The sequence below is a fragment of the Sus scrofa genome, chromosome 18 (genome assembly GCF_000003025.6).
Source record: "Sus scrofa isolate TJ Tabasco breed Duroc chromosome 18, Sscrofa11.1, whole genome shotgun sequence".
NCBI classification, from domain to species: Eukaryota; Metazoa; Chordata; class Mammalia; order Artiodactyla; family Suidae; genus Sus; species Sus scrofa.
In genome coordinates, this window is record NC_010460.4 from 9,787,786 (window position 1) to 9,800,703 (window position 12,918).

A 12,918-nucleotide genomic window follows, 5' to 3' on the forward strand; every position below is an offset into this window, starting at 1 on the left:
GAAGAGCCCGAGCAGAGGCTGCCACTCTGAGATCAGACATGGCCCCTGGGAGCTGCCTGCCTTGGGGTGTTTGTCCCACGGGCCCAGGGGTCCTCTGGCATCTTGGAGGCTGACCAGCTGGAATGGAACCCCTTTTCCTCACCACCTCCCCCCACCCCCGCCTTTCGACATTTATGAGCTCCTCGCTCTCCGGTCAAGTTCACACCAAGCCTCCCCCGGGCCCCGAGCAGCGGACTCTATGCCTCCACCCACGTTCTTCTCACCGATCCCTTCCCTGTCCTCTGCGCTCCAGCCAATTCGTGACCCCCCTGCCCCTGCACACGCCCTGTACTTTCTTTCCAGATGCCTTTGTTCCTGCAGCTCATTCCACCTGCAACGGACCTTCTCCCTCTGTCAAAACTCAGTCCAATCATCAGGGCTCAGTTCCCATGCGGCCCCCCCCCCCCCCGTCCCCTAAAGTGGGTTCTGATTCTCCAGAGGAGATGTGAGCTCTGTTCCTGTTTTAGTCACAACGTAGGACTTAAGCCTTTTGTTATCCTTCTACCTTATAAACCCTTACAGAGAGGAGCTAACACACGCGGGTTGAATTTTAGGAATTTAGCGTTTCATTCTTTTTGGTACTCCTAGACCTGTGAGCAGTGCTGTTTGGGAACTGATTTTGGAAGGGGATTTTCAGAATAAATAAGGGTCAGCTAATGGGGTTGAGAGATTGTATTTAAACACACGACTGGACCAAAACATAGAAAAAGTCATATGCTAAAGTGCTCTGAACTGCGCCTAATGATGTAAACTTAATACCAGTTAATGAAAGTTATAACCTGCTTTTGTCACTCAGCTACTAAAAACATCCATGACTTAATTTTATGCAAAATTTCCCGCTGATAAGTATCAGCTCTGGCCATCTAGGTGAATAATCAAGTGTCATTTCTAGTAAGTCGGCGGCTCCTGTCAAGAGTTGTGACCCATTAGAACTCACTCTGATGAGGAGGTGGCTGCTGGTGTTGCCAAGCAACGGGCAAGCTGCGAGGCACATTTAGATGCTCTTTTCGATTTCACCAGCGGCGAGTCGGGAGTGACATTATGATGCTGGCAAAGGAAAACCAAATTATAACCCAGGATGGGGTGCCACAATGAGGAGTGTGTTTTCTTTTGAATGCAAATGGAAAAGGAACATTTTCACCAGAATTTAAGCGGTCCATCATTATACCGATTTTAATGAGGAGATTAGGTGTCAGTGGACTACAACTGTGTTGCAGGATAATGGTCTCTTGCTGGTAGATAAATACCTAGACCTTCTGGAAAATGGGCAACCAGTCAGGCAGGAACAATGTATTTTTGGACTCTCAAGTATTTATTATCACAGCTATGCTTGGTTATAATGACTTTCATTTTTATTGTCTAGAAGAGTTACGAAATAAAAGCAAATATTCAAAATAGGCTTCTGGGAGTTCCTGTCGTGGCTCAGCAGTAATGAACCCGACTGGTATCCATGAGGATGTGGGTTCGATCCCTGGCGTTGCTCAATGGGTTAAGGATCTGGCATTGCCATGAGCATCGGTGTAGGTCGCAGGCACGGCTCAGATCTGGCGTTGCTGTGGCTTGGGTATAGGCCAGGAGCTCTAGCTTCAATTCAACCCCTAGCCTGGGAACTTCCATATGCCACAGGTGCAGCCCTCACAAGCCCCCAAAACAAACAAACAAAATAAAACAAAACAAAACAAAAACAAGAAAAAGGCTTCTGGAAGCTGATGTAGCCCAGAGAAAGCGGCTTGGGCCAGCATTCCTGGGTTCTGTTTTAGAAGCCCTTGTGCGTGATTATCTGAAGTGTTTACAGAGAGGATTTAAAGGGCAAACTCAACTGTGACGATGACTGTAATTCTGCAAAGACGACTTTTGCTCTGAAATGGTCGGAGCTATGCATTTACTCATAAGCTGCCTATATCAACTTAAATTTCTTTAAATTGTAGCCATTCTTGAGTCATACGTCTTCTCCAAGGCAGGAAAGGCCCAGAGGGAACAATAACCACATCTGTCTCCGCCTCTAAGATTCATACATTATTGACTGTGCCTTCCTGACAGGAAACATCTGGATGAAAGTGAAACATTAGGTACAGGGCTGGATTCGTAGCAACTGTGAGGGATGCCAGCCTTCCCCGCAGGTCTGACTTTTCCTCAGCCGGGTCCCCACATACAGAGTAAGAGTGACACACACACCCCTCTTCAACCTCTCATGTATGGAGCTGCCTGTATGTCTCTGCTCAGTGGGTCACCCGCAGATTAGTTATCTGGGTGAATAACTGTTGGGCTTTGAGGACTGAGACGTTTCGAGCTGCCATATTGGGTTGGATCCATGGTCCATCCAATTTGGAGCTTGGTTTCTGCTGCTGGAATTGGATAAGGGAGTTCCTTGTGAACGCTTCCTCCAAAGGCACTGCACCCCAAAGCCTCGTATCTCTCAAGAGCCGACTATGAGGTTAACTCCCCATGTTTTTCACTTACTGAAAACTTATTTGAACCCAGAATAAACAGAATCAAGCAGATTTCTTTACTGCAGTCCCCCCCCCCAGCAAGTCTTTAATATGCATAGTGAATCCCTATGCATAGAAGAAGCCGGGGTTGCAATATTTTACTGAATTTAATGACCATGGGGGCTTTTCAGTCCTCAGTGACTTTAAAACCTTTTCCTGGGTAGTAATTCATAGCTTGAAGTTCATCATCATATAAGTACAGTTTAAATGCTTTTCTCCTAAATGTATTCTTTTATTCTCGCTTATGCTGAAGGTTATCTGCCACTTTTATGCTGACTTAGACAATCCTAGAAGAGTCTTAGAAACTTACTCCAATTGATTTAATATTTTTCAGATCAGAAGAACTTAGAGAAATATACAAATGCATAAATTTCATGGTGTTCTCCCTCTCTCAGATGAATGATAAAATTTAAAAATAAAATTAGTGCTAACCTCATCCCTGAGGGAATCCCGTTATTTATATATTTCCCTCAGAGAAGGATTTGTTTAGCTCATTTTGTTTCTTGAAATTAAATCTGTTTACTTCCTGACCCATAATAAAGCTTTCCATAATCCTAGAGTTAGTAATTAATAGTCTTTGGTAAAGAATCGATTAAAAGAGTCTCCAAATTACTGGTCATTCCTTTAAAAACTTTAGGGGTGAAATCTTTTAGGAGATGAGGTGAAAATTCTGGCAGGTTAATCCGCCAAAATTTTCCCTAATAAAAAAAATCAGTTGTTTTCCCAGCAGTGCTCAGCCATCCTTTAATATAAATCCCAATAACTTCTCTGTCACTGAACTATGATTTCAATGATCTCTTCTGGAATCAGGGATGTGTCAATCAAAATTTTCCCTGGTTCTCTGTCTCTCTCTATTATTCCCATTAAGATGGAAACCAAAACCCAATTTTTAAAATTTATTTATTTATTATCTATTTTTTTAGTTATTTTTGCTTTTTAGGGCCATACCCATGGAATATGGAGGTTTCCAGGCTAGGGGTCCAACTGGAGCTACAGTCGTCGGCCTATACCACAGCCACAGCAACGCAGGATCTGAGCTGTGTCTGCAACTTACACCGCAGCTCACAGCAATGCTGGATTCTTAACCCACTGTGCAAGGCCAGGGATCGAACCCACAACCTCATGGTTCCTAGTCGGATTTGTTTCTGCTGCGCCACGATGGGAACTCCTCAATTTTATTTTAAATAAAACTATGGATCCATGATAGAATGCTGATTTTAATGTGAGTTTCAAGCATTATTGGCCAAAGCAGCCTAATATCCACATAAATAAATAAAGACAGTGCCATTCAGAGGTTTTCTGAATATTAATGACAGTCTCAGACACAGTAAAGGACTTAGGCTGCCAGGGGCTGAAGGAGAAAGCCTCAGAATTCCAAGGGAAAACAAATCTCCATTTCAAGCATAAACTCTGAAGTTTGATAATAAAAGTCCAGGAGCTCCCGTCGTGGCTCAGGGATAACAAACCCAAATAGTGCCCATGAGGGCGTGGGTTTGAAGCACAAGTCTGTTCTCCAAGTCCGTGAGTTTCTTTTCTGTGCAGAGGTTCATTTGTGCCATATATTGGATTCCAGATATAAGTGATATCATACGGTGGAATCACATGTTTCAAACAAGAGTCCTAGGTGATTGGGGTGCAGCCCTTGGTCACACAGGGTTTGAGAATCAATGACCTAGAAAGCAAAGGCCAGTGGGAGGCTGACATTGAAGGAAGCATCCAGAAACCTGGCAGGTCACTGACGTTGGGGAAGGAGGCCGTCAGGACACTGATATCTGGCAGCCAGCCCTCTGCTTTCTCCCGTCCACTGGCTTCCGTAGGAGAGAAACTGCCCCTTTGTCGGATGCTCCAGCATCTCTACCTGGCTGTAGAGTAACACTCCTTGCTTAGAGGCCCCGCCCTCCCCAGCCCTACTCTTCACAGGCAAAGAGAGCTGCTTCTGGGATTAGGAAAGCTTTTCACTCCCAGCAAAGCTTGGCTTCCCAGACCCTTGTTAGGAACCTGGGAAGCTGAAGTCAAAACAAATCCGATTAGGAACCATGAGGTTGCAGGTTCGATCCCTGGCCTGGCTCAGTGGGTTAAGGATCCAGCATTGACATGAGCTGTGGTATAGGTTGCAGACGCGGCTAGGATCTGGCGTTGCTGTGACTGTGGTGCTCCGATTTGTTCCCTAGCCTGGGAACCTCCATATGCTGTGGGTGCGGCCCTAAAAAGACAAAAAAAAAAAAAAAAAAAAAAAAAAGAATTTGTTATCTAAACCATATGAACCAGAAAGAGGAAACGCTTTGTGTTTGTATGCCAGGAGTGCTGAATCTTTTTTTTTTTTTTTTTTTTTTGCTTTTTAGGGCTGCACCCTCGGCATATGGAGGTTCCCAGGCGAGGGGTAGAATCAGAGCCATAGCTGCTGGCCTACACCACAGCCCCAGCAATGCTGGATCGGAGCCACATCTTCGACCTACACCACAGCTTGCAGCTCTTTAACCCATTGAAAGAGGCCAGGGATCGAACCCGCATCCTCAGGGATCCTAGTCGGGTTTGTTAACCGCTGAGCCAGGAAGGGAACCCCGGGAGCCCTGCATCCTTTGGGGCAATGATATGGTATCTATTTCTGGATATACCCTATAAGAAAATCTTGATAAGGTTTTTATTTCTTCAAAGAGACAGGGCTCAAGATTGTCCAAAAAACCTCTCTCTTACTTCAAAAAATAATCAGATACCCTCAGATGCCCTTCATCCATTTCTTTTCAAACAAATGATGAAATCGTTTTTGCGTCGATAGCGCCGTCGTCATTACCTCCCACGGGAGGACGTGTGATGCAACGTGCTTGAGCCAGTGATGTCGGCTGATGGTTGGCCTGCCTCTCTTCCCCTCCCTCTCTTGCGCTTAACTCAGCATGTTAGCGACTAGATATAATAAAGGCGACCACGATGACGCTTTACGACTTTCTCAAGACGCAGGCCCTGCCAGCAAATTCTCACGTGGAGCCTCAGTGTATATATAACAGGGCTGAAGGCGGCGCAGGGCTGAAGCTGGCTGTCTCCCTCCTCACGTTTCCTGGTGCTGGGCTTCAACGAGTGGGGGTCCCCAAGGCTGGCTTTACATTGGAATTACCTGGGGAGCTGTAAAGTCCCCTCAAACCCAGGCTGCCTTCCAGACCAAACCAACTTAATCAGAACTTATAAATGTGGGACCCAGACAGCAATGGTGTCTGCAGAGCTCCCCAGGGACCTGCGGCTGAGGAGGGCTGGGTGCCGCCCTGACACGCCCACCGTCCTCAGACTGGGGCTTGGGAAGAGGGAACTGAGCATGCGTGGGCCAGCCCCAGTGGGAGCCCCGTCCTCGCTCCCGCGGGCTCTCCATTGCCTCCCTGCGGCGGGAGGCTGCAGCTGTGCCTCTCCCCGTGAATAGAGAAATGCACTCCACAGGGCAGAGCTGCATGTCTCTCTCTCTCTCTTTTTTCTCCCCTCAAGGCCGTCCCCGCGGCATATGGAGATTCCCAGGCTAGGGGTCGAATCGGAGCTGCAGCTGCCGGCCTACACCACAGCCACAGCAATGCCAGATCCCAGCCACGTCTGCTCAGGGCAGCACCAGATCCTTAACCCACCGAGCGATGCCAGGCATTGAACCCGCATCCTCATGGATACTGGCTGGGTTCCTTACTGCGGAGCTCCCAGAACTCCCAGTAGCTGCATTTTAACCAGATCCCAGGTGATCCCCTATACGTGCAAGGAGGAGGAGGGCCCCTGCGGTTTCCCCTTGGGACTTGGCAGGCGTGATAACTTGCAGTGGATTCACTGGGACTGCGGAAGCCTGGAGAGATGGAAGCCTCCCTGGTCTTTTTGCATGAAAGGGAGGTCTGAAGGCTGCAATGGGCGGGACACTTTGGGGGCCACCTGGGCAGGTGACACAGCATGAACAGGTTCCCCATCACAATTTGGGGAGAAGAAACCTGCGGAGAGAGTCAGCATTTCCTGAGTCTTACCTTATTCAACTTTTTAGGACTGAAAGCAGAAGTCAGGACACTTCGGACCTCCTCCCATCTTTTGTCACGTAAAAACAGGATGCTGTCAGCTACCGGCTTGGATTCCAATCCTGTGGCCTGGTAGAAAGCAACAAGAAGAAGGTTAGGACCCAAGGGTGGCCGTTACTGTGTGTGATAAACACTTGCTAAAGTCATCAGTGACCCACAGTTAGGAGATTTCTCCTGCAAGGATGTGAAGAATATAAAGGCTTAGACAATGCTCTAAAGATCCATGGCCTGGAGTTCCCTGGTGGCCTCACCGGCTGAGGATCGGTGCTGTCACTGCTATGGCACAGATTCCATCCCTGGCCCAGGAACTTCCACAGGCGCGGCCCCAAATGGAAAATAAAAATAAAGATCCTTGGCTGAGGGTCCCAGAGGGAGGAGATGGAGAAACTCTGCTGGCCCAGCGCAAACCTCCTTCCTCTGTGCTCATTGCTGTGAATAACTCAGAGGCTTCTGTGTGCTCTGCAGGCCCCTTGTTGAGAGAGTGTTCCCCGAGGACCCAACGGTAGGCTTCGTGGAGAAGCGCTGGTCTTTCCTGGGATTAAGTTTCATGTCTGAACTATGTAGCAAGGGGTTTTGTGTGGCTGGATTGGTTAGGCTGGGTCAGGAGTTGACAGATTCACATTTGCGTCCTTGATATATGTGTGGGGCACACGAGAGGGGAAGGGAAAAATGGGAGTCCTTTGGAAGCCTGTTCCAACAGAACTGCTTCCAAAAGAATGCCTCGGAGTTCCCATTGCGGCGCAGGGGAAACAAATCTGACTGGGAACCATAAGGTTGTGGGTTCGATCCCTGGCCTCGCTCAGTGGGTTAAGGATCCGGTGTTGCCGTGAGCTGTGGTGTAGGTCACAGATGTGGCTGGGATCCAGCATTGCTGTGGCTGTGGTGTAGGCTGGAGGCTACAGCTCCGATTAGACCCCTAGCCTGGGAACCTCCGTATGCCGTGGGTACGGCTCTAAAAAGACAAAAATAAGAAATTAAAAATAAAACCAGCTACTCCTGTACCTTTTCACGCACACACACACAGCTATTCCTACCAAGGGGTCAAACCTGGGGGCACCCACAGCTATTCAGAGTGCCCCCATCCCCGGCTGCAGGGTGAGGGGAAGCGGGGTGGGGAAGGATGGAGGGGGAACCAAGCATTCTTCAGAACCACATGTGATCTATGCTTTGGCAATTTCTTTTCACCATTTTAATTATAGTTGAAACACGAAGCCAGCCATCCTAACTCAAAAGCCTTGTAAAAACCCCTGTTTAGAGGAAAATTATAATTTTCTGATAAAATACGAACACTCAAAATAAGCTATAAAACATAACTGCAAAGTATCTACGGGGATCTAATTATATGTTAGAACCAAGTTGGTGGGATATTTTTCTGCAGAGGGCTCCCTCTCTATATTTAGAATGAAACTCTCCAGCAGTGCTGTGCTCACTACACAGAATGGTGGTTTTATGGAATTTGGGAACCATGACCCGTTTGTTTAGGTTCCAGAGTCAAAGGAGGAAATCATACATGACGGAGGCTTGTATGTTGGCCAACGCCAGTCGTGCGCCACATCAAATAAAGCCCGCTGCGCCGAGGAAAGCTGGGTGGTACTTTAAGGGGTTCTGATGAAACAGGATAAATCAGAGACACGAGTCAAGGTTGGCCGGATTTTGTCATCTAGCCTTCGGACCTAAGGGTTGGATCTATGATGGTCTTGGTCTTGCCCCTGGAGGCCACATCTGGCCCCCCTGCAATGTGTCTGCCTTGTCTCTGTCACCAGCTGGCCATGAAATCCTCTCCCCGGAGCCCATGGCATCCGTTCGAGTTCTTCATTCTTTGAGAAGCGATGTCAGGGGCACTGGTTAGAGTGGGGCGTTCATTTCTAGACAGGCTGCTCTAAGAGGGGAAGCAGCATATCGGTCATTTCAGAAGCGCAGGCAGATGGTGAGGGGACCACCTGCCATATTTTGGAACATGTAGCTGGAAAAAGAAGGCTTGGAAAGCCAGATCGTGGTCCTTAGTCTGTGCTCAAAAAAACGTATTGCATGCCTGTTACATGGAAGAGGAAATGGGGGTTGTTTTTGTGATCCTGGACGGTAGAATTGAGTTAAGTAGTGGGAACTGTGGGGTAAAGTCCGGCTCATCTGAAGGAGAACTTCCTCAAGTCAAAGGCGGAATTGTTCAGAGTTAAAAATAACCTGCTTTGAGCGATGAGCTCCCCTTCTCGGAAATTGTGCACAGGGTTGAGTGGCCTGGCGAGTCTTGTCCAAATGACTTTGAAGAAGTCGTCCCACCCTGAGACTTCATCTCCAGAAGGCCACTCTCGGCGTTTTTTAAAAAAATAGGTTGTCTGGCGTGTCCGTTGTGGCTCAGTGGTAACAAACCTGACTAGTATCCTTGAGGGTGTGGGTTCGATCCCTGGCCTCGCTCAGTGGGTTAAGGATCCAGTGTTGTTGTGAGGTACAGTATAGGTCGAAGATGCAGCTCGAATCTGGTGCTATTGCTGTGGCTGTGGCGTAGGCCGGCAGCTACAGCTCTGATTCAATCCTTAGCCTGGGAACTTCCATATGCCATGGGTGCAGCCCTAAAAAGAAAAAAAAAAAAAAAAAGTTTGCACACATATGCATTTTAAATGATGGCAAAATACATACAAGGTGAACTTTAGCATCTTAACCATTTTAAGTGTAGAGTTTGGTAATCTTAAAGACGCCCATCCGTGTGCAACCACCGCCACCATCCATCCACAGGACTCTTTATCCTGCAAAACTGAAATTCCCTGCCTCTTACACAGCAACTCCCCGCTGGCCCCTGTCTACACGTCGTAATTGATCAGATGTACTGAGTGAGGCTTTTGAAAGACCTGGGGGCCTCGCCCTCGAAGGAATGAGACCAGCAAAACTGACTGTGAGTGCTGGGGCAGCCGGGCAAGGGAGGTCCCGGCAACAGAGCTTTCTAGACTCCTAAAGGCTCCAGTCCCAGTCCGCCCAGGGCTTCCAGACTGCAGACCATAACCAGTCGTGAAACCAGTGTCGTGGCTGGCAGCTGGCATTAAACAGAAGCAGAGAGAGAGAACCAAGGAGTGGACCAGAGTAGAAAATATAGGGGGGCACTGCCCGAAGGAAGGGGGAGTACAGTGACGTAAACGTTTGTCGAAGATGGGGTGTGTGTGAGAGAGAGAGTGTGTGAGAGTGTGTGAGTGAAAGAGAGGGTTCTCTGTGAGAGTGTGAAAGGGTGTGTGGCTGAGAGTGTGAGTGCGAAAGAGATGGTGAGGGTGTGTGAGAGAGTGGGAAAGAGTTTGTGAGAAGTGTGAATGAGGATGTGTGTGTAAGTGGGTGAAAGAGAGGGGGTGTATGGGAGTGTGAGAGTATTAAAGAGGGTGCGTGAGAGTACGTGTGAAAGAGTGTGTGAGTGTGGAAGAGAGGGTACGTGTGTGAGTGTGAGAGGTGTGAAAGAAGGTGTGTGTGAGAGTATTAAAGAGGGAGAGGGTGTGTGTGTGTGAGAGAGGGCGTGAGTGTGAAAGAGAGGGTGTGAGCGAGTGTGTGAGAGTGTGAAAGGGTGTGTGAGCGAGAGTGTGTATATTCTGTGTCCTGATAGCAAATCTTTCTTACGGGAAGCCACAGTCAAAAACATTTGAAAACCCTATTCTAACCTAAACCTCAAACCTGGGCGTCGTCCCTCCCTCAGCTGCGATCCTGCCGAGCTGTGAACGTTTATTGAGCACCTACTGTGTGCCAGGCGCTATGGCAGCTCTGAAACTTCTGAGGCAAAGAATGGAACCCCTGCCCTCGAGGAGGTCACTGTTGCCCTGCAGATGGGAATGGGGTGGTTTGTACTCAATACTTGTGGATCTTACAGTAACAAAGTGCTTCTCACATCATGTTATTAACGTGGGGGTCCTTCTCCAATAACCAGGAAACACCGGCCTGGTAAGTGGTGCTGCTTCAGTGATGGCCTCCTGGCTCCTCTGCTGAATTTCAGCTCAAGGTGTTTGTCTTTTCAATGACAAGTCTAACTTCCGGAATTCCCACTGTGGCATTGGGTTAGCAGTCTGACTGCAGTGGCTCGGGTTGCTGCAGGGGCACGGGTTCCATCCTCAGCCTGGCACAGTGGGTTGAGGATCTGGCTGTGCCACAGCTCTGGTTTAGGTTGCAACTGTGGCTTGGATTCAGTCCTCAGCTCGGGAACTTCAGGATGCCGCGGGTCCAGCCATTACAAACAAACAAGCAAACTTCTTAGTCCAAATAATCGTAAACTTTAAGCCCTGAAGAACCACTCAGTCCCGAGGGGCAAGTTATTAAAATTGCGACCTCTGCATTCTGTGCTGACATGCAGAGAACAAACACGCACTGGTGTGTTTATCACAGGCCAAGCCGGTGATTCTCAACTGGTCTGGTGCAGCCACGAGAACCACCAACCTCTTCCCAGAGTGCAGCAAAGCACGTGCAACGCATTTGTGCTCTAACCGCGTGTGCACGTTACTGAGAAAAAAGCATAACGGGATATGAAGCTATAGCCCAAAATAATTTTCTTGTGTCCTGGGACATGCTAGAACATTGGCTCAGAGTCTGCATACATGGTTCCTGGGATGCCTCAGCAGGGCAGTCAGCAGCTCTCAAAAAGCCACCCACAGCTGCACGTGACAGGTGAACAGAGCAAGGTAATTTTACTTTTTTTGTTTTTTTGCTTTTTAGGGCTGCACTCACAGCATATGGAGGTTCCCAGGCTAGGGGTCAAATGGGAGCTATAGCTGCTGGCCTGCACCACAGCCACAGCCACACCAGATCCAAGCTGTGGCTTCGACCTACACCACAGCTCATGGCAATGCCGCATCCTCAACCCACTGAGTGAGGCCAGGGATCAAACTCACATCCTCATGGGTCCTAGTCGGGTTCGTTAACTGCTGAGCCACGAAGAGAACTCCCAAGAGGTGCTTTTTTTTGTCTTTTTGTCTTTTGTTGTTGTTGTTGTTGTTGCTATTTCTTGGGCCGCTCCCGCGGCATATGGAGGTTCCCAGGCTAGGGGTTGAATCGGAGCTGTAGCCACCGGCCTACGCCAGAGCCACAGCAACGCAGGATCCGAGCCGCGTCTGCAAGCTACACCCCAGCTCACGGCAATGCCGGATCGTTAACCCACTGAGCAAGGGCAGGGACTGAACCCGCAACCTCATGGTTCCTAGTCGGATTCGTTAACCACTGCGCCACGACGGGAACTCCCCCAAGAGGTGCTTTTAAAGACTCAAGAGATACCCTGCTTCAGTGGTCATGGTGCGAGTAAGGCCAGTTTGTTTGGTGTTAAGGATGTCAGGTTGGCTGCAGAAATATGACCCTCAGAAGGTATGCTGTGGTCCTGAGAAGGCCAGGCTCACTGTTCCACGATTTCTCTCACGACCTGACACAGATAGGGAAGCGCATGGTCCCCCAGCTGTCCCCTCACCTGGGTAGTGAGACATGGCACACTGCCCCTCGCCACATCACTGTCAGCGAAAACGCTAGGATTCTGTCCCTTGGATTACCTGCGAGCCTATGCCGTTTTCAACATATGACCACTGCTCTCTGGCTGTACGAGGACTTCAGCTGAACAGGGCTTTGTATTCCGGGGCTCGGGAACACTGGACACGTTCCGTCTCCACCGGACAGTTTTTGTCCGTTTGCTCCTGGCTGGTAGAAGAATCATCAACTTCGCACTGTCTCTCTCTGTCTGCTTTTAGATCATGAGCTGCCCAAGAGCATGGCCTTCTAGAAGGGTGTGTGGCATGTCCAGGGCTCAAGGGGACACGCAGTCAATTTTATTGAGGGTTCAGGGGGCATGTGGGGCTAAACCCAGCATGGGCTCCATCTGCCAGCTCAAGAGTGGGCCCTGGAGGCCCTGCCTGAGAGAGTTCAGGAAGCCAACCCAGTGACAGACCAGCACTTCGTCCATGGCTTCTTCTTTTTTCTTTTTTTTTTTTTTTTTTTTTTTTGGTCTTTTTAGGGACACACCTGAGGCACATGGAAGTTCCCAGGCTAGGGGTCAAATAGGAGCTGTAGCTGCCAGCCTACACCACAGCCACAGAAATGCAGGATTCAAACTGTGTCTTTGACCTACACCCCAGCTCACGGCAACACTGGATCCTTAACCCACTGAGCGAGGCCAGGGATCGAACCTGCGTCCTCATGGATGCTAGTCAGATTCCTTTCCACTGAGCCAGGGGAACTCCTTTCTTTCTTTCTTTCTTTTCTTTCTTTTCTTTCTTTTCTTTCTTTTCTTTCTTTTTCTTCCTTCCTTCCTTCCTTCCTTCCTTCCTTCCTTCCTTCCTTTTTTCTTCATGGCTTCTTTACTGTTCTCCGCTAGAGTGCTAGATGTCATCTCCTGGCTTGCACGTTTATTTTTATTTCCACCA

General features: G+C 48.8%; 1 protein-coding gene and 1 long non-coding RNA gene across 6 annotated transcripts in view; one reads left to right on the forward strand and one right to left on the reverse strand.

Annotated features, from left to right (window-relative positions):
- The window catches only part of TBXAS1 (thromboxane A synthase 1), a 169,409-nt gene that overhangs the window by 70,495 nt on the left and 85,996 nt on the right, over positions 1-12,918 (reverse strand). For all 3 annotated transcript variants that reach the window (XM_021078509.1, XM_021078508.1, NM_214046.1), the window contains 1 exon segment: positions 6,509-6,625. In XM_021078509.1, coding sequence (XP_020934168.1) covers positions 6,509-6,625 — 117 coding nt within the window.
- Positions 1-12,918, forward strand: part of LOC106508202 — a 154,676-nt gene that overhangs the window by 62,841 nt on the left and 78,917 nt on the right. The window lies entirely within an intron of this gene.